The 17951-nt window shown below is 43.4% G+C and overlaps 3 protein-coding genes across 4 annotated transcripts in view; 2 read left to right on the top strand and 1 right to left on the bottom strand.

Moving 5' to 3' along the window:
- Positions 1-5611, top strand: part of ndnfl (neuron-derived neurotrophic factor, like) — an 8374-nt gene extending 2763 nt beyond the window's left edge. The window contains 5 exon segments of the mRNA XM_084020812.1: positions 185-425; positions 1980-2104; positions 3470-3986; positions 3988-4042; positions 4044-5611. Of these exon segments, the coding sequence (XP_083876938.1) occupies positions 247-425; positions 1980-2104; positions 3470-3986; positions 3988-4042; positions 4044-4922 (1755 nt within the window). The 5' untranslated portion in view covers positions 185-246 and the 3' untranslated portion in view covers positions 4923-5611.
- A 679-nt stretch (positions 5612-6290) lies between these two features.
- On the top strand, positions 6291-8610 carry dnajc9 (DnaJ (Hsp40) homolog, subfamily C, member 9). The gene is made up of 5 exons (XM_084021740.1): positions 6291-6584; positions 7435-7575; positions 7762-8016; positions 8177-8263; positions 8352-8610. The coding sequence occupies exons 1-5, from the start codon at positions 6411-6413 to the stop codon at positions 8457-8459; spliced, it is 765 nt and encodes a 254-aa protein (XP_083877866.1). The 5' UTR covers positions 6291-6410; the 3' UTR covers positions 8460-8610.
- A 220-nt stretch (positions 8611-8830) lies between these two features.
- On the bottom strand, positions 8831-17863 carry fam149b1 (family with sequence similarity 149 member B1). 2 transcript variants are annotated; one of them, XM_084021738.1, is made up of 16 exons: positions 17396-17863; positions 16766-16882; positions 16079-16223; positions 15332-15480; positions 15053-15196; positions 14370-14531; positions 14097-14278; positions 13846-13988; positions 13100-13168; positions 12444-12556; positions 11938-12162; positions 10916-11039; positions 10543-10668; positions 10258-10339; positions 9757-9894; positions 8831-9591 (listed from the first exon to the last, which is right to left on the bottom strand). In XM_084021738.1, exons 1-16 carry the CDS (start codon positions 17440-17442, stop codon positions 9509-9511), a joined length of 2049 nt encoding a protein of 682 aa, XP_083877864.1. In that variant the 5' UTR covers positions 17443-17863; the 3' UTR covers positions 8831-9508. The 2 variants fall into 2 exon arrangements, with proteins under 2 accessions (XP_083877864.1, XP_083877865.1); XM_084021739.1 differs by lacking the exon at positions 13100-13168.
- Positions 17864-17951: the final 88 nt, after the last annotated feature.

The following is a 17951-nucleotide window of genomic DNA, read 5'->3' as shown; positions in this document are numbered from 1 at the left end:
GAATAATTCTGTCTGAATAGATTTTTCTTCATATCAATGAATCATCAGCAGCCGCTCCAGCTCTTTAGTGTCTGTGTGAACGGTACAGTAGAAATTTGTGAGTGTTTGCGTTACCGTTTGTGTGTGTGCGTGTTGCCGAGGGGCTCTGATTGATGTACTTGACCTTTCTGTCATGTGTTCTCAGAGCCCAGGAGATATCCCAGACGTGGTGACTGAGGGAAGTCAAAGACACAGCAAGAACCAGCAATGGCACTCATGTCCCTGTCCTGGTGTCTCGGTGCAGCTTTGGCACTGGTTGGTGGATCCCCATGGCCCCAGGTGCACTCCGCCCTGGCACCTGAGAATGAGGTGCAGCTCCGCCCAACGGCATGGTTCCCAGAAGGGAAGATCACCTCTGTAACGCTCCCCAAAGGACGAATTCGCAGGTAGGCTAACAGATGGGACGGGGGGAGTAGGAAGGAACACGCTGATCTATTCAGATACTGTTGATTAATTATTGGGTTGATTCACCTCTGGATCAATACAGTCTTATCTTATCCTAATAAATCATCATTCATTTGTTGAATATATTATGTGATATTAATCGGAAACTATAAAAAGTAACTGGAAATTAAAGTTCTCAAGTAAAATTATTTTTTTGAATATTTAAGTAGCAGAAAACAGAAATACTCTCATTAAGTACCTCCAATATTTCTTTCAGATATTTTATACATTATAGAGTAGGCTACATTTATTTTCCACCACGGTGATCGACATTGCATGAAAAATAAAGTGAGTAAAGATGTTTTTGAAACTTAACACCATACTTAATAACCCCATAACAGTAAAAGAGTAAACATTTCCCCCGTTTGCAGTCCGTTGAGGGCGCTTGAATAAATCTTGCGGCTCGCTCATCAGATTTGCCCTTGTTTCCACTTCAATAGCCGGCCACCAGCCATCCACCAACCACCTTTTTGGAGACGGTGGCTGTTTCCAGCACCACTGTAGCGAGAGTGAGAGGAAGTGGAGCCCATTTGGCCTGAACCCTACACAAACAGTGCCAGTGCTTGCTTTCTGAACCTGGGAGCCGAAAATTGCGAAATGCATCTCGCTGTGTGCTGCAGTCTGTCCACCAGTGCAGTCATGCAGAGCCGCTCGGCAAATAATGGAGAGAAAACACGGATTCGGAAATTAATCACTCTATTAAAACAAGCCGCAAAGCGCCCTTGAGAATGACGGTGTCGCACATCTGTTTGGAAACAAGCACCATCTGCACAGAATCATGAATAATGGTGTTTGTAGGGACGGACAACAAATATGTATTGACAAACAGCCCCACAGTTGTTTAACTCCCATGATGATGAAGGTTAACACGCTGTGATGACACGACACGTTACTGAATGAGTTAAAAAAAACAGACATCTTGGCGTCCTTGTGGAGGTCAATAGTTCAAAACTGACTCTCGAGTGAACAACAGCGATTGTTTCTATTAGAAAAAGACCAGAACACCACAGCAGGAATGCTATTTGTCCTGAAATCTGTAATCCAACATGCAATAACACCGTCCTTAAAACACATGATCCCAATAAGGGACATTATAGTTTCTATGCTAAGCACGATCCCAGATAGTTACAGCAAACAGACAGATATCCATCTGAAACCGTCAATGCAGCCTTATCGTCTGATCCCCCAGGTCACCTCCCTGGTCTGCTATCAAATGACTGATCAGCATGTAGGCAAATGGAAAGACAGAGACTGCAGCTGCCACACACAAATTTTCAAGCCTTCGTAAAAAAAAAGAAAAGAAAATTGTAACCAGCGCACCGTATCTGAAAATCATCCAACAAAATGAAAGAATGTTGCACAGTATGCACTGGAAGCTGTCTTGTCTTCTTGTCCATCACCTCACAGCTGAATTGAAACAGGATGTTATCTGTTTGACATTCCCGGCGATTAATCAAACACCTTCTTACGCGGTTATCTTCGGTGTTTCTCCGCAGGCTGTACTTCACGCTGAAGAAGAAGGCTCCGGCGATGTCGGTGACCGTCAGCCCCTGTGACGTCCCCATTGAATGGAGTTTGGCGGCCCGCACCTTGAAGGACAAACCCCTAAAGAGCCTGCAGTGTGAGTGTGGACAGTAAGACGGCAACGTGCACCTGCAGACACCCACTTTACTCTGAAGATCATCACAGCATCTGGCTAAGCCAAGACAATCAATTTGATTTTATCATGTGAGAAAGGGATTTGGTAGAGGGCAAACTCTCTAATCTAAACTACTTTTAGTTGGTAGAAGAGTTTACTTTTTGGAACACAAGAAGTTGTACAGAAGTAACGCTGATCAAACATTAGAAGTCTTATGAAGGCATATTGTTTCATTCACTGCTTGTTTGTCCTTTGTTTGCAGCCTGGAGGTCATTAAATCTACCACTGATGTTATATGACATTTACAGACCAATTACCTAATTTTCTCTGAACAAACCACACAGCTGAGGTCCTTGTTTTTTGCAAAGGGATTTTACTAGAGAAGACTAGTAAGATATCAGCACATTGTACCCATTTGTTTAAGTTCAAAACACAGGAAATGCTATATATATTTTCAAAATGCCAGCCGATATCTCTGACAATGACAGAGACAGTGAGTGTGATCGTATCTGGTTGTCGTATTGACATAAATGTTATATGAAGCTCTGGATTTGGATTCCAAAATGTCATTAAACACACACAGCAATCAAACAACTCCTGAATCTCAAAAAAATCAAATAAACTTGTGAGATGAAAACATTCTATGTAGCAGCAAAATTATAAAATGGCTTAAAAACTAAAGTCAGGTCAACAAGTGCTCAAATTAAATCAAAGAAATCAAATTTCTTACGGAGAAAAGATTTCTGGAAGTGAAAATGGACTGTTCCATGAGCAGTTTTTTTCCAGGTTAACTAAACAGGCCTCTCTACGTGGTAAAATAACATTATGAAGTCATAAAATGACACATGAATCATTCAGACTCTGAGCTTGTCGGTCCCCATCGCCAGCTTGAATTATTCACTTTGATTCTGTAACATTACGTCTAATTTGAGTTTATTTGCCAGTTGTGTCATTCAAGGGATTCAAAATGACAACACTTTAGGTATGAAAGGAAATACTGGCAACAATGTTTGAAGTGGCAGTTGACATAGGATACTTACCGGTATAATACTCCCTTCAACTTAATTCTATCCTGCTGTTTGGATGCAGTATCTTCTACTTGAATAAAAAAGTCTGTTCTCAGTGTATGTTGGCCGGAGGCTCCACATCACACTTGTTTAAGTTACATATTGGACCACAATTGATTTCCAAACTGGTGGCAATGCCACAAACTCCTCATCAGATGAAAGTGAAAACAGCCGCATCACTCTGCACAGTGAAGGTCAAACATCCAAATGAAGTTACAATGAGCAAAAACACATTGTTCAACTATAACTCATTGATTACATTTTGTTTCTTTCGCCACAGGGAGCACCAAAAAGAGTATGCCCGAGGTGTGGTGGCGAGGTCCTGGGACGGAGGAGAAAATGCACAGCTTCACAGGCAATGCCATAGACACCTACAGGGGTCCTTCCTCTCCCAAGGCGTCCATCTACATCCTCAGGCTGCGCTCCAAACAGCAGAACACCAGAGCTACAGTTTACCTCCACGAAGGCCCGGGGGCCTCCGGTGCCTTCCCTCTGCTCCCGGCTGACCCCAGAGTTCATACGTTAGGTGTAGGCATGACCAGCGTCACCCTCAGCTGGGCACCCAGTGTTTCTGTAACCGGCCTCCCAGAGACGCAGAAAAGCTATGACTACTGTGTCCTCGTCAACTCTAAGCAAAACCACCCCAGTCTATGTGCTGCACGAGAAAGCACGGCGGGGAAGAAGGACCAGGAACAAGAGAAGAAGGAGGGGAGGAGGAGAGTGACGGTGTGGCCGATTTTGAAAGAGTGGTGGTGGCAGCAGTGGGACTCTTACCCTGAACCCCAGAGTCTACCGTCCCCCCCTCACCGATGAGCATGCTGACCTCCAGTGTGCGTGTCAGGGGACGGAGAGTTGTGTGCACCGTCTCCGAGCTCCTGCCTGACACCCAGTATTACTTTGACGTCTTCGTAATCGACAGGCTGAACGGGACCAGCGCGGCGTACAAGGGGACGTTCGCTCGAACGCACGAGGAGGCTCGACCAGCGATCGTCACGCTAAGAGAAGGGGAGCTGAGGTGGGTGACCTTCCGCAACCGAGGCTCCAACTCAGAGCAGTTCTTCACGTTCCGTCCCCGGGGCTCGCAACAGAGTGGCCTCCTCACCTTGCAGAGTTGCGGTGGAGGTGAGAAGGTCACGGTCACCGTGTCCAGTAAAGGTCAGGCTTTGACCTCCCAGGCTGTTGGGGGAGACATAGTGCACATTTGGCTCCAGGGAAGCCCGTCCTATCTCATCCACTTGGAGAGAGATGGAACGACCACCGGCCAGATCTCTGCTGCTGCAGACCAAGCTCTGCCAGGAGGTCTGATGGCTTCAGTCAAAATGCAGACCTCCTCAGCCTACCAACGCAGAGGGGTCCCATCGCTGCCCTCCACATTGCAGATAAAATCCTTCAACCGGTGCGCGGGTTGCAGCAGTGTCACCCTGGCGTGGATGGGCACAGAAGAAAGAAGCCTGTACTGCGTGTACCGCAGAAAGCTGGGAGACCGTGAAGCAGAGACAGGGGGAGCGTCAGCTCCAACGGCGCCCTGTCTGGGACCAGAGTCCCGCTCTGACACCGAGAGGGTTCTCTGCAAGTATTTCCAGGAGCTGAATCCTCGGCGGGCCGTCACTACAGCTGTGATCGGGGGCCTGGAGCCAGGGATGGCCTACGTGTTTGATGTCTATCTAATGAGACGCTGGGGGATCCCTATCAAGTACGCCAGCAAGACGGTGAAGACCAGAAAGGAATGTTGAGCTGCCGCCCCCTAGAGGAGCTTTTTAGACTGTCCCAGTTCAGGGGAAGATGCATCGGCCATGGACATGCTGTCGGGACTGACCATGAAAACGAAGCCATTTGACTGTTGTGGAGAGACTGTTACCATAACAAGCGAATATTCCCCCTGGAGGAGCAATGGCTTTATTCAAACTCCACTCGCACTATGCAAGTGGATGGAAAGCGTATGAGAAGGATCTGCACACCAGCAAAAGTTCATAACATTTACAATACAACTATTGTGCTTTTGTCATTTTGTTTTCTCATTGTTGATCATGATGATGATGTGCCAGTTGTCCAAGTGTTTATTTTGTGTCAGAGTACAAAGGACAGATGAGGTTTGTGATGATAGAAAGTCAATACAAAAACAACAACAGAGACTGTGCCAAATATGCCACAGAAACAGATGGGGCAATAATTGGATAACATCTGAGACTGAGTGGGGGGGGGGGGGGGGGGGGGGGGCAGTGTATATCTCCAGTGCTGCATAATGTACAGGCTTATAAACACAGATGGGTGCAATCTACAGATGCTTAGTTCAAAGTCAGTGTGTATCTTTGTGTTCTGCTTTCGCATGAAACAGTAAAAAAATACTTAGTGACTTGCCTCATTGTCTTTGATGTATTCTTGTGCTGCTTCAAATGCACCAATAAATACGAGGGTATCTGTACTTTCTTGACTGAGTGATGCATGTGTGGAAACTAGACTGACAGATTAGATTTTCCTGCTACCGAACTTTTTTCGGGATTTCCGATCACTTCCACTTTTACAGTAGATGAAGCCATGTGCAGCTCAGTGCCATACTAATGTGTGACAGTTAATTTTAGGGAGATTAAATATGTCTTGGTAAGAAGATGGGGTGGCATTGGAAAGGTCCAGATTGTAATATGACAGGGAAACAATATGAAATATTGTCTCTGGTGCTTGAAGTAGCCCTATCATGTCAGGATATTTTCTTTCTTAAAGACAAATCTGTCCCTCCACTGTCAAGTAAACACTTATATATTCAGTAAATCATACATGCATGATTAAAGCTACATACATTCGAATTAATTAATTATTTCCAGGGTCTAGACATGTTTTATTATGCTGTTGTAGCAATTGAGACCACAAACTGATGTTTATATTGTTTACTGGGGTAATAAATAAAGTGAGAAGAAGGGTAATTTTCTCATATATCTCCATGCAATCTGACTTTTTTGGCAACTAGAGGAGTCGCCTCCTGCTGGCTATGAGGGAAAATGCAAGTTTAAGGCACTTCCGCGTTGACTTAATTTTTCAGGCGGTCATAGCCTGACAACCAATAAGAGGACCCTTGTGCTCCTTACGTAGGCACGTTGCTGTACGTACGCGCCAAATTGGTATCGACAACAAAGGGAAAGCAGGAAAAGGGGATCTTATTTGACTTCTGTCCTCAACAGTTCGCCCCAGAATTGTAAACGGAAAGACATTACCAGATTAACGTCAGCATGGGTTTGCTCGAGCGCTGCCAGGAGCTCTTCAAGACCGCAAACCTGTACGAGGTGCTGGGCATCAACAACGAGGCAACCGAGACAGAGATCCGGAGGAGCTACTACAAAGTGTCTCTGAAAGTCCACCCGGACCGGGCTCCCGAAGACCAGCTGGCCACGGAGAAATTTCAGGTTGTTGTTGGCTGTCAAATAGAGCACACACACACACCGGACACTAGCTAGCTGTACTAGCTAGCTAACAGCTAACCCAAGTAGCGCAATGAGTAATCTATCATCTCCCTCCTGTGTAATCACTGACTGACTGCTATATATTTATAGAGAAGCAGGAATGTTTTGGATCATTGTTGCCACCCACATATATTGGCCTACGTCAATGCTTAATGTTTGGGCCTTCTTGTAAGGCCGGTATGTAGCTAGGTGCAAAACAGACTGCTAAGGTATCCCTCATCTGTTTTGCTCCTTTTATTTTGATGCTGACTTCCCATTCGTATTACATAATCGACTCAAAAAGAACAAACCATCAGCAGCATGTCGATTAGAAAACATATGGATAACATTTTAGGCCACGTCATATGAATTTCATATATTGTGGTATACTACATTTTCTCCAAATTGTATGGATCAGATGAGCATAAAAACATGGATTTACTGGATTTAATACCTGACAGATTATACTTCATAAAAATTACAATGTTAATCCATTATTGCCAGGATAAAAAAAAAACACCTGCTCATTGAAATGAATTGCAGCATTACCCACAATGTGCTCATCCAATCGGAGATAACGAAGCAATAGCTTTGGTAGAAAAGGTATGGCAAAAGCTGACTACTGACAAACGTCCCATGCTGTATCGTCATATAACTTCAACCTAGATTTGCCTTTTTAAAGTTGATAATATAGGTATGCATCTCCACATCCTTTTTTATTTGACTCATTTAACACCTACAATAATGTTATATACCATGTTTTTTTGTCAAGGCCTGTAGATGTGTGTAAAATGTATTTTTTTCCCCCGTTCAGGTGTTGGGAAAGCTTTACGCAGTACTAAGCGATAAGGAGCAGAGGGCTGTCTATGATGAGCAGGGGGTCGTGGATGAAGAGTCTGACGTCCTGAGTCAAGACCGCTGCTGGGAAGACTACTGGAGACTGCTCTTCCCCAAGGTATATATTAGATGATAGTACAGTAGCGTGAGATCAATGTGATGCCACTGCACCTGCCATGGTACAACAGGCTACAACATAAATGCACACAGTTATAATGGTGGATTATGTATTTCTACTCGTTTATTTGCTGCAGCATCATAAAATTGCACATTTCACATGGGTTGTTTCTCTCCATCCTTCTAGATAACGGTGCAGGACATCCTTGAATTTGAGAATAAATATAAGGGTTCTGAGGAGGAGCGGCAGGATGTGATCCAGCTGTACATGCAGCACCAGGGAAACATGGATGCCATCACAGCATCGACAATGTGCTGCTCCCAGGAAGATGAGCCCAGGCTCTGCAGCATCATCCAGGCTGCCATCCAGAGTGGAGATGCCACCGCGTTTCCAGCGTTTACGAAGGAGACTGAGAAGAAGAAGAAGGCTCGTAGGAAGAGGGTGAGAAATGTGTTGGCGTTAAAGCTGCAAAATCCTCACAACTCGCATTCTATTTATTTTTCTGGATAATCTCTCACGATTGTTAGATTGCCAAAAGATGCTTCAAAAAACTTTTCTAATTATGTCAGTCTCATTAATGTGATTGCAATTCACCTTCCAGGCTGATAGAGAGCGACAGGAAGCAGAAGAAATGCAGAAAGAGATGGGGCTCGGTGATGAGGATGACAGTCTTGTGATGATGCTTAAGGTAACAAATGCAAACGCACATGTATGAAATTGTTATGGGGTTGTTTGTTTATCCCCTCAATAATCATCCTTCCGGTCTTCTTTTTCAGCAAAAACAGCAGTCCAGAGAGCAGAATTTCAACAGTTTCCTCTCTGACCTGGAAGCAAAATACTCCAAAAAAAGTGGGTCCAAAAAAGCGAAAAGAGGAAAAAAGTGAGAAGCGTGCAGGATCTGGTTATAGCACTTAAAATGCATATAAATGGTGGCACTCATTAACAAAATATTTTAAGATTAATGAGAGCATTCAAGGACATGTATGAGCAACAGCTGTTCAACTGGTCTCTTCTGTCTGGCTTATCTGGCCTCAGTAGTTCATCTGACACTTATCAAAATGTAAATGCTTTTATTTCTTGTTGTTTGTTAACGTCTTCATAAAACACAAATAAATTCATATTTATATAAACCATTTGTATACAGCTTTTTATTATTTTTGTATAAAATATAATTGAAGAAAAAGCTTGGAATTTCAAGCTTTGTCACCTTTGTAGCATGGCTGTCTGATACTTTATTCCAAAAAGAAATTAATGTAAAACTACCCTTTTGTGCAGGAATCTTAAATGTCACAGCATCCTCACTTGGATTTGCTCGGACAATAAGGACCTCACTTACAGTATTTTGTACAGACAGGATGAATGAGTCCTTTAGTTATTTACAGTTCCTGGTAATCCTACATTAAGCTTGAGGTGTAGTTGTAAAAGAATGTTGACTGCAGATATGTTCAGCTAACACATTTGCTCTACTCATTAATATGATTTTAACTGAGCTTTAATGGAGAGTGTCCTTATAAAAGATACAGTACCGAACTGATGTAGCATCAGAGAGAGGAAAAGTGCTTTTTATCCTCTCTATCCCTGTCTGGGTGGATGTGTTATTCCCTGCATAGTCATTTACCAGTACAACAACACAGCATGGAGGATACTATTCTGTACATTCATATAAATAAATATATACACATTCAAATCATACATACATATTACAAATGTCCACACATGCAGCTCGTACTGTGCATGATGACGGAGTTACTGTGTGTTTGGCAGCCACATGAGCTGATTTGTGAAATACAAAAATATGCCTTGAACAAAACTTCACCAAAGCAGCAAAATATGAAAAAAACAATCTGCTACTTCTGTGAGAGGGCACAGATGCTGTATAGTTGCACTTTGTTGTGGTCAATAAAGATGAATGGCTGAAGGGTGTGAAGGCAAACTACAAGCCAGGTCTGCTGGCTCTGGTTGAGATGCCTCCCCTGGTATAAGACCGAGGGGGGACTGACACAGGCACCAGTGGAGCTGTAGGGAAGAGGAAGGATAAAAAACTCAAGTTAATGCATATACTGACTTAAATTTTGTCAGCAGGTAAATTTCATTTGAAGCCAGCCGCTGCAACCTCTTTCATTCATAGTTTATCTGAGAACCAAGTCTGAATGAGTTTCAGCAGTGCTTTAATCTACTGACCTGGGGCAGGGGCTTGTGGGTCTGGCTCCTCTTCATCTTCGATTGTTGAGTGCCCCAATGGGTGGTGGGAAAACGAGTCCAAGAAAGATGAGCTGCTGATGCCAAGTCTGATGCCGGTCACACCAATTCCAAGAGAGTCTGGTGGGATGAATGAATAAATTAACGCACAAGTGATTAGCTGATGTGCTGCAAAACCCATGTCTTAACACGGGGACACAAGGTGCTGGGTATGTACAGTACAAGTACATGCAAAAGTAGTGGTCTCAGTATTTATCAGTGATTCAATACCAGGGGATAAACATTTAAAAGTAATGGATGAACAGTTTTAAATAGTTAGCTGATATAGATAGTTAGACTTTATGGATAAACACAGCGGATCATAGATCTCACAGTTGGTGTTGATGACAGGGTCGTTGGTTTGGAGCCACCATTAGTAGTATATCACATCCCTTTCCCAGGAGCATCTTTAATGTTTATAATGATTCAGGTGGAATTTCTGACCTGTGGCCACAGAGGCTCTGCCCGGCCGCCCCTGCCCGATGTTGTCCAATACTGTGAAGGAACGACGGTATGGAGTGTCCGACTGAAAACAAAACCACGGGTCAAACCACTGAAAATGACAACCCTATTGATCATAATACAGAATATAAACTTTGCCAACTCTTTACTTGGCATATAATCTGATTGGTTAAAAAAGAAAACTCCATAAAAAGACACCAAATCAGTGACCTGCCACCTGTATACCGAATGTGTATGCAGGAAGTGTGGTGATAAAGAGCATCTTACCCTGTATGTGTGAGTGGTGTTGGGCCGAGAGAAGACGTCCAGTTGGTGGTAACGATCCCTCGGTATTGAACTGCCAGCTTCGTCATTTATAGCACTGTGTGCGCGGCAGGACGGTCCTTTCTGACGCTGGTCGGATGGAAATAATGAACAAATACACATTCTTTTAAACAGTGGGTCACAGGTGGTTTACTGCATTTGAAATAATTACAAATTAATTTAACAGAAGCTACAAATACAATTGTTTTTAGGCTGCATACACTTTTTGTTTGCTAGCTACCGTCTTAAACCCATTATCTATTCAGAAAGCATTTATTTAACCATAACAAGTTTTTGATTGCCAGTGCAGTCGTGTTTCCATGTTGTTGTATTCTACCTGTGCAGGTTTGAACTGCTGCCCTGAGTGAGATGACTCAGGTTCTCCAATGCTGATGGGGGGGAGGAGTGTGTTCCTACTCAGAGGCAACAGTGGAGACGTCAAGCAGTCACTGGCTGTGTGTCTGTGGAAGAAGATACACAAAGACAATGATGATGATAGCTTGCTCTATACTGCATCTATGGTGGTAGCTTTTATTTATTCATGCAATGGCTGTGGGATTTTTGAAAATTCATAGCTTAGGTGTAAATAAAGGACAGGTGTGATAAATGTATGTAGATAATGGTTGTTCTTTGGTGTTGTAAATAATTATTTTGCCACATTCTCCCTCCCCAGGATATTATAACCAAGATGCTATGGGGACAGTACTGTGATATTTAAAGGAATAGTTTGACATTTTGGGAAATGTGCTAATTCACTTTCTTGCTGATTCACTTTCATATATGTCTGTTAAATATGAAGCTGGAGCTGGTTTGCTTAGCTTAGCATAAAGGCTAAAGACCTCTGAAGCTCTGAAGTCTATTTAATCCATACAAAATCCTCAGTATAAAAACAAAAAAGTTGCAGTTTTACAGCCAATTACGTGCTGGACTATTTCAGCCTCACGGTGATGACAGTAAAGGAAAAGGTAAAAGTCAAACCACAAACACTTCAATCTTCTCATCTAACCCTTGAATAAGCATAAAATGTTGAACCATTTCCCTTAAAAGAAAAATGTCATAAACGTGTTCACTGAGTTTAGAATTGGATAACGTACACTTCAAACTATGATTCTTTCACCCGTGGTTCAGAACAAGTTCATGTGTGAAATTAGTTTCACACATGAAACTTCTATCACCCCCCCTTCCCCCGCCTCCCCCAGTATTCAGAGCCATGAGGCACACGTTGAAAGGCAGTCTGTTTTCAAAGTTATTTCACTTTGCCTCTGCACAACTTCAGAGACCGCAGGGGAGAATGAGGGTAAAAAGCAAAATAGGGAGTCTGTGTGGGGCTGGCGGGGTTCCCATGACGCTAAAACTCACAGACGTGTCCCACGGATGACGTCGTCCATGGATCCCGCTGCGCTGGATTGACTCAGACTGGGAACCAGTGGCAGGAGATTTCGGGGAGGAGGGTTTCTGCGTCGGGCAGACTGTGCCGGGCGGGACAGCGAGGAAGAGCTTTGCTCCAGGGCTCGGCGAGGGCGAGGTTTGCTGGACGGGACCACGCTGGAGCCGGGTCTGAGAGACGGACGCTCTTCTGGCTCCCTGTATGGCAAGGAGAGGGTGGAGCACCATCACTGAATGCTGCCGACTGTGTGCTCTGCCAAACCGTGTGTTAGGACCGGGGACAAACATGATGAGGCTATGTTCCTATATAATGTTTTTACCTTTAAATGGGAACAAGACATGGATGCTTCTTTTCATTCCATTTCGAAGAATGAAATCATATATTACAAATATACAAAAAATGCCAGGATGTGTCATTGATTTTGCTTAATGTTTTCCATTTTAGCAGCAGTGCTCGTTAGTTAGAAGAGAGTCCGTACTGATTTCTTTCCAGCACACTCAGATTCCTCTGTTGCAGAGGGATGCTGTGGATCACGATGAGGTCATTCAGGTTGTGCTGGGTTGCTGCTGCTCCTACTGGGACCCTTCCAGCCTGGAGAATGGTGTGAGGTGAAGGGGGAAAAGTAATGAGATAGAGGGGGAGGGTAAAGGAGAGGGATGAAAAGAAAAAAGATCCAAAAAAAGAAAGGAATGATTAAGAGAAAGGTAAGAGGGAACAAGATACATATTATAGGAGGATACAATATATGTAAATAATGTGTTTTATGAAGTCCAGTGGACACATGGTTAGTAAATTCCATGTTCAACATGACATAGTGTCAAAGAAATGGTTATTGATCATGCAGTTATGTCAGGGCACCCCATATTTGCTATGCCACTAACCAAAAATATCATTCACCAAATGCAAAACAAAGCATTCCAACATTCTCATTGTGAAAAGAATGATCGAAAGAAAATCAAAAGTAGTTTATGTTGAAAATAAGTTGCAGTAAATCAATAAGATAAGTGGCGGTGATGCTTTCGGGTTAATCAACAGGCAGAAGCAGATTTATTCTAGAGATAAGACAATGAGCCGCCATGGACAGCGTGCACACAACACGCTACCATTTTGGCTCCAAGTGAGGGAGTTACATACAGTGGGAGGCCTTTTCTGCTTTTTGGATTTCCGTCTGGACTTGTGCTTTGAGCCCCTTGACTTTGTGTTCTTTAAGGAGGAAAAGTAATGAACAAAGGAAGGTAGTGGATAAAGAAGAAAGGAAGGGAGAAGTGTAAAGAACGTAGACGTGGGGGGAAAAGAAAGAAAAACATAAAGAAAGAAAAATAATGACAAAAGGAAGGGGGGAATAAGAGAAAAGAAACAAAAGGGTACATAAAACACATTGGTAAAGTATAGGACAGAGAGTTAAGAGGGAAACAAAGAAAATAGTGATACAAGTTAATGAACTGGAAGCATTGAAAGACTGACAGAGCAACAGGCAGGAGTGAAAAAAGTGTGGACTGTGGAACAAGACTTCACAGTTTGGAACGCTGGGCAAATGTTATGTTATTAAGTCTTCTCAGGACTAAAATGATCCAAGGTCAACATGAATAAGACATGTCTTTCTTTTCTTTCTAAATATATATTGCAGTAATTATCAAAGTGAAGAAAGTGTAAACTGTTGTTTTAATATGAAAATTTGGGGTAAGTTATATATTTATATATACACACACACGTTATTATTGAATATCTTTCATTGCATCTTTTAAAAGCCCAAATATGTGACATTTTAAAGTTTCAATTGACCCCCTGAACTTCTGACAGTGATGAAATTGAAATGAGGCTCGGAGTCTACCCCCCCCAGCTGCAGCCTGCTGCCTCACAGCCCCCCTGAGACCACTGACCTGGAACTGCAGCCCAGCTGTGAGCGGGGGCACCCTGTTCTGGCCGAGTTTGGGCAGGATCGTGGGCAGCATAGAAAGCAGCATGAAGGGATTCTGGGAGTCCTGCTGCACGGGGCTTAAGTTCCCAGAAATCTTTTCATCATCTGCCAATCACACATAGAATCACTTCCAAAAAACTGTGTGAAAGAATGACTTTTTTTCCCCGTGTAAATTAGGTCTAGCACATGCAAAATAGTTCAGTTTAGCCCTACTTGAGGTGCAGCATTCCCAGTGGCGTTGAACCAGCTCTTTCATCCAGCCAACCAGCTGCCGCCACACATCATCAAACAGCACGTCGAGAACAGCTTGGCGGCGACACCGGTATGGAGAGACGGGGGGCAGACAGTGATGCCTCCGACTCGACTCTGAACAATCCTGCTCCCAATCGTCCTCCCTGTAGAAGATAGATATAGTCAGCTGGGGTTTAGATTTAGATTCAGGCATAAGAACGCAAATGTGCAGCATAAGGAAAATGAGTAACTCACAAATCCCTGCTATCAAAAGCCAGGTATTCCTCCATCAGACCCTCCTCTTCAATCACTCTTGGCTTGTCGTGACTGCTGGAGCCAGTAAAGGTGCCAGGAGTCTCATCCAACTGTGCTGAGGAGGACTTGATCAGCGCTGCTCTCCTGCCCTGCACATTCAGCCTTTCCCAACCACCCAAGACAACACACATGGTTAAGGACTTTTAACATGTACACATAAAATGATACACTCACAGACACAAGCCCACACTTCCTGCATGTTTCCTATAACTCAATTATAAATAAACTCAAATCCGCCTGACATCTCCAAGCTGAAACACAGAAGGAACATTCTGGGATGAACTTGCAAGTTCACACTAACACATTAACACAGTGTCTTACACAAACTCCTTTATGCCAATTCGCTTTAACAGTGGCAGCCCTAGCACAAACTTGATTAAGAAGCCTGAGCATCTAGGTCACAACCACAGAGTCAGCCAAGACTCCTCCATAATTGATGCCCCAACACCAGTCATCTGGACAGCCGACCAACAGCCACTCGAGGAAGAGAGGCACAAGATATCTGACACATTTCTTTCTTTAACCCTAATTCCTTACATCAAGGATATTTATCTAAAAGATGAACTTATCAGTCCTTCTGACATCATGCAGTCAACGAGTGAGTCAATGCAGTTAAGACTTACTCTGTGGCACCCTTATCTTTCTCCGGGGACTTCAAACTGCTCTCTTTGCATGCTGATGGGCTGCTGGCAGAGCTGCCTTTTCCTGTAGTGGCATACCACTGGAAGCCCACATCACCGGGACAAATCAGTTGAGTCCCCAGGATCCTGAGCGACATACACAAACGATGAATATTTTGGTGAAATTATAATGTTTTCATACAAGAATGCTTTTTGTTCAGGTTTATCCGCACAATCAGCATTACTCTTCGATCTCTCGGTAGGAAACTGTGGATAACATACCGAAGATGTGGGAAACGCGTGGCCCACTGCTGACACTCATCCTGCAGCCCCCGGAGTATATCTCCGCCGCTGCCTCTCCCCTCATACAACTCTTTGTCGATCTCCTCAAACATTTGCTGCACCTGCCGTGATGCTGCCTTGTCGAACTCCTACGGGACAGAAAAACAAAAGGAGACAGAGACACAGGAAGGAGACAGAGACATTATTCTGTTCTTATACACTGGCTCTATGACTGAAAGCTGCTGCTTTTCAGCACTGTTCCTCAGTTAACATGCATAATAATTAGCCCCTATGGCCCTTTGGGATGTGTTTATGCATTTATGGTTAAGATGGACAGTTCACATGATATGACACAAAAAAAAAAAAAAAATATATATATATATATATATATATATATATATATATATATATATATATATATATATATATATATATAGAGAGAGAGAGAGAGAGAGAGAGAGAGAGAGAGAGAAAGAAAAATAAGTGAGTGAGGAGTGAGTTAGTTTGCATAACTGAGTTGATTTTCTGCCTTTCTTAGATGCAGCTTGAGGACCACAAACTAAATAAATCATCGAGTCCTGGAAAAGTTGTGTAGGACCAGCAGAGGCTAGAAAGCACAGCATAATAACAAACCAATACCCAGTGGGACCACACCCTGCATACACAGTGAAGTAGCAGACAAACGGTTTCTTGTGTGACAGACAGAGTCAGGCTCGCTTTATAATAAGATCAGAGGAGTAGACTTACATCGTAGCCCCAGGAGAAAACAGAGCTCCTCTCTGTGGAGATCTCAGTGCCCGTGGAGCTGTGGATCCCTGACCAGGACTGGTTGGAGTCTACAGAGATGACGGTGGGACATTCAGAGTGGCCCGAGGCGGCAGATGTCTCTGAGCTACACAGACAGGACAAGGAAGTTGTGAGCTTTGTGTACAGTTTTAGAAGGGTTTCCAACAGTTCCTCTCCCTACAGCAAACAACATTTTTTAGATATACCCAGTGAATTAAACAACTATATACAAACACTTTGACTACTCATGTCACAATATAAGCAGGGTTTTTGTTATGTGGCTACAGAAATCTTACTGTTGGTGGTTGCTGACATAATCAATGGTAATGTTTCAAAGTGGAAAATAAAGGGCTAATGTCATCGTAATTGAATATTAATAGAGCCTGAGCCTCATTAGCTAGTCTTTTAACTGCACATCTGAAGGACACAATGTGATATTAATCTACTGCTTCTGGGTGTCTTGTTTCAGATAGCGAGGGCCCTAAGAATCAGCTGACCACTCAAGACAGTGTAACGTTACAACAACAACAAAAAACACCCAGGCAAGGGTATATCTATATTCTAGTTGCAAGTAGTTTCATCTTGGCCTTACATTGTCAAAGAACAAATTTGGGCTGCCTGTCTGTAGAATGACCAGGGCTCATTTACCTGTTGTGAGCAGAGACAGCTTCCTGGAGGTCATGGAGGTAACGCTGGGGTGTTTGGTTATTGTCTGCTTCCTCTGGGAGAGGGTGGTGGTCGAGGCTGCTGCGAGATAACCCACGACTGCATTTAAGACAGATTAAGTACATTACTCAGAGTCTAATAAAAAAAGAAAGCAAGTTTGTGTAATCACATTTCGAAGAAGGCCACCAAAATATGATTAATGGCTGATTGTCCATTTGATCTTAATCATAATTCTTGTTGATGTATATTTAAAGGACCACACTGGTGGTTGTTGCATGCTTTAGCCCTTTAAATGCAAATAATGAATACTTCACTTTACTGACGACTTTTTTCCAAAGCATGACATAATGGAAGCAAGGAAATGTTCCTTCAAATAAAATGGTGTTTTAGTAGTTTAAAAAAAAAAAGTGTTTTCCTGTCGAAACCAGGCGACAGACCTTGATGTGACAGATGGACTGCCTCTAACTGGATCGATAAAATATTACTTCACACTCATTCGATATTCAAGCTCACGTCCCTCCAGTGTATCATAAAAGCATTCAGCCTCTGAGTGGGTTTACAGTACCCAGCTGGTACAGTACCAAATTCAGACCCCTTATTTTCACTACTCACATCTCAAGTTTGTGCGATACAGGTCTTCTGTTGTATCGTGAAATCATCCTCCCTCTTCTCCGTTTTATAGCCTCAAGCCCTCGTCTCCCATTCTTGCCTCCACGTCCTGGACTCGCTGGGAACGGTTCAGAGGGAGGTCTAACATGTTCCTCTATGCCGCAGATAAACCTCCTTAGTCGCAGGGAAGCTGGACGTGGCTTTGGTAACCGATGCTAACGTTGTTTTTAACTGTTGCCGTTGGGCAGAGGCTATAAGCTAGCCTACGTTACATGGACGGACAGATACAACGCCGACAAGGCACGGACGGCATTGTATGATTCTTACACTAAATTAACATTGTGTGGTCCAGAAGAAGACAATACATTACGATTACATTATCAAATATATCGTTCGTGGAGCGAGGTATCGCCACCTCAGATTATATTCTTGCTAATGTTAGCGCCACCAACAGCAATCATACGTACGGCTGTCATGGATACGCAGCTCGGTATCCCCGTGGTCTCTCGGGAAATAGATTTCAGAGTACCACCAAATAGCCGTTAGGCCATTGTCTATT

Source organism: Eutrigla gurnardus, assembly GCF_963514095.1.
Source record: "Eutrigla gurnardus genome assembly, chromosome: 11".
In the NCBI taxonomy this organism is placed as follows: domain Eukaryota; kingdom Metazoa; phylum Chordata; class Actinopteri; order Perciformes; family Triglidae; genus Eutrigla; species Eutrigla gurnardus.
This window is presented reverse-complemented; position numbering and strand designations above follow the sequence as displayed.

Excerpts from the sequence above, each read along its gene's own strand:
- fam149b1 (XM_084021738.1), bottom strand. The coding sequence starts at position 17,442 with ATGATTTCACGATACAACAGAAGACCTGTATCGCACAAACTTGAGAT. Across the intron at positions 15,481-16,078 it reads TTTTCTCCTGGGGCTACGAT|GAGTTCGACAAGGCAGCATC; the intron begins GTAAGTCTACTC and ends TCTGTCCCGTAG. Across the intron at positions 12,557-13,099 it reads AGCAGAAAAGGCCTCCCACT|GCTGGAAGGGTCCCAGTAGG; the intron begins GTATGTAACTCC and ends ACCATTCTCCAG.
- dnajc9 (XM_084021740.1), top strand. The coding sequence starts at position 6,411 with ATGGGTTTGCTCGAGCGCTGCCAGGAGCTCTTCAAGACCGCAAACCTG. Across the intron at positions 7,576-7,761 it reads GGAGACTGCTCTTCCCCAAG|ATAACGGTGCAGGACATCCT; the intron begins GTATATATTAGA and ends CCATCCTTCTAG. Across the intron at positions 8,017-8,176 it reads AGAAGGCTCGTAGGAAGAGG|GCTGATAGAGAGCGACAGGA; the intron begins GTGAGAAATGTG and ends TTCACCTTCCAG.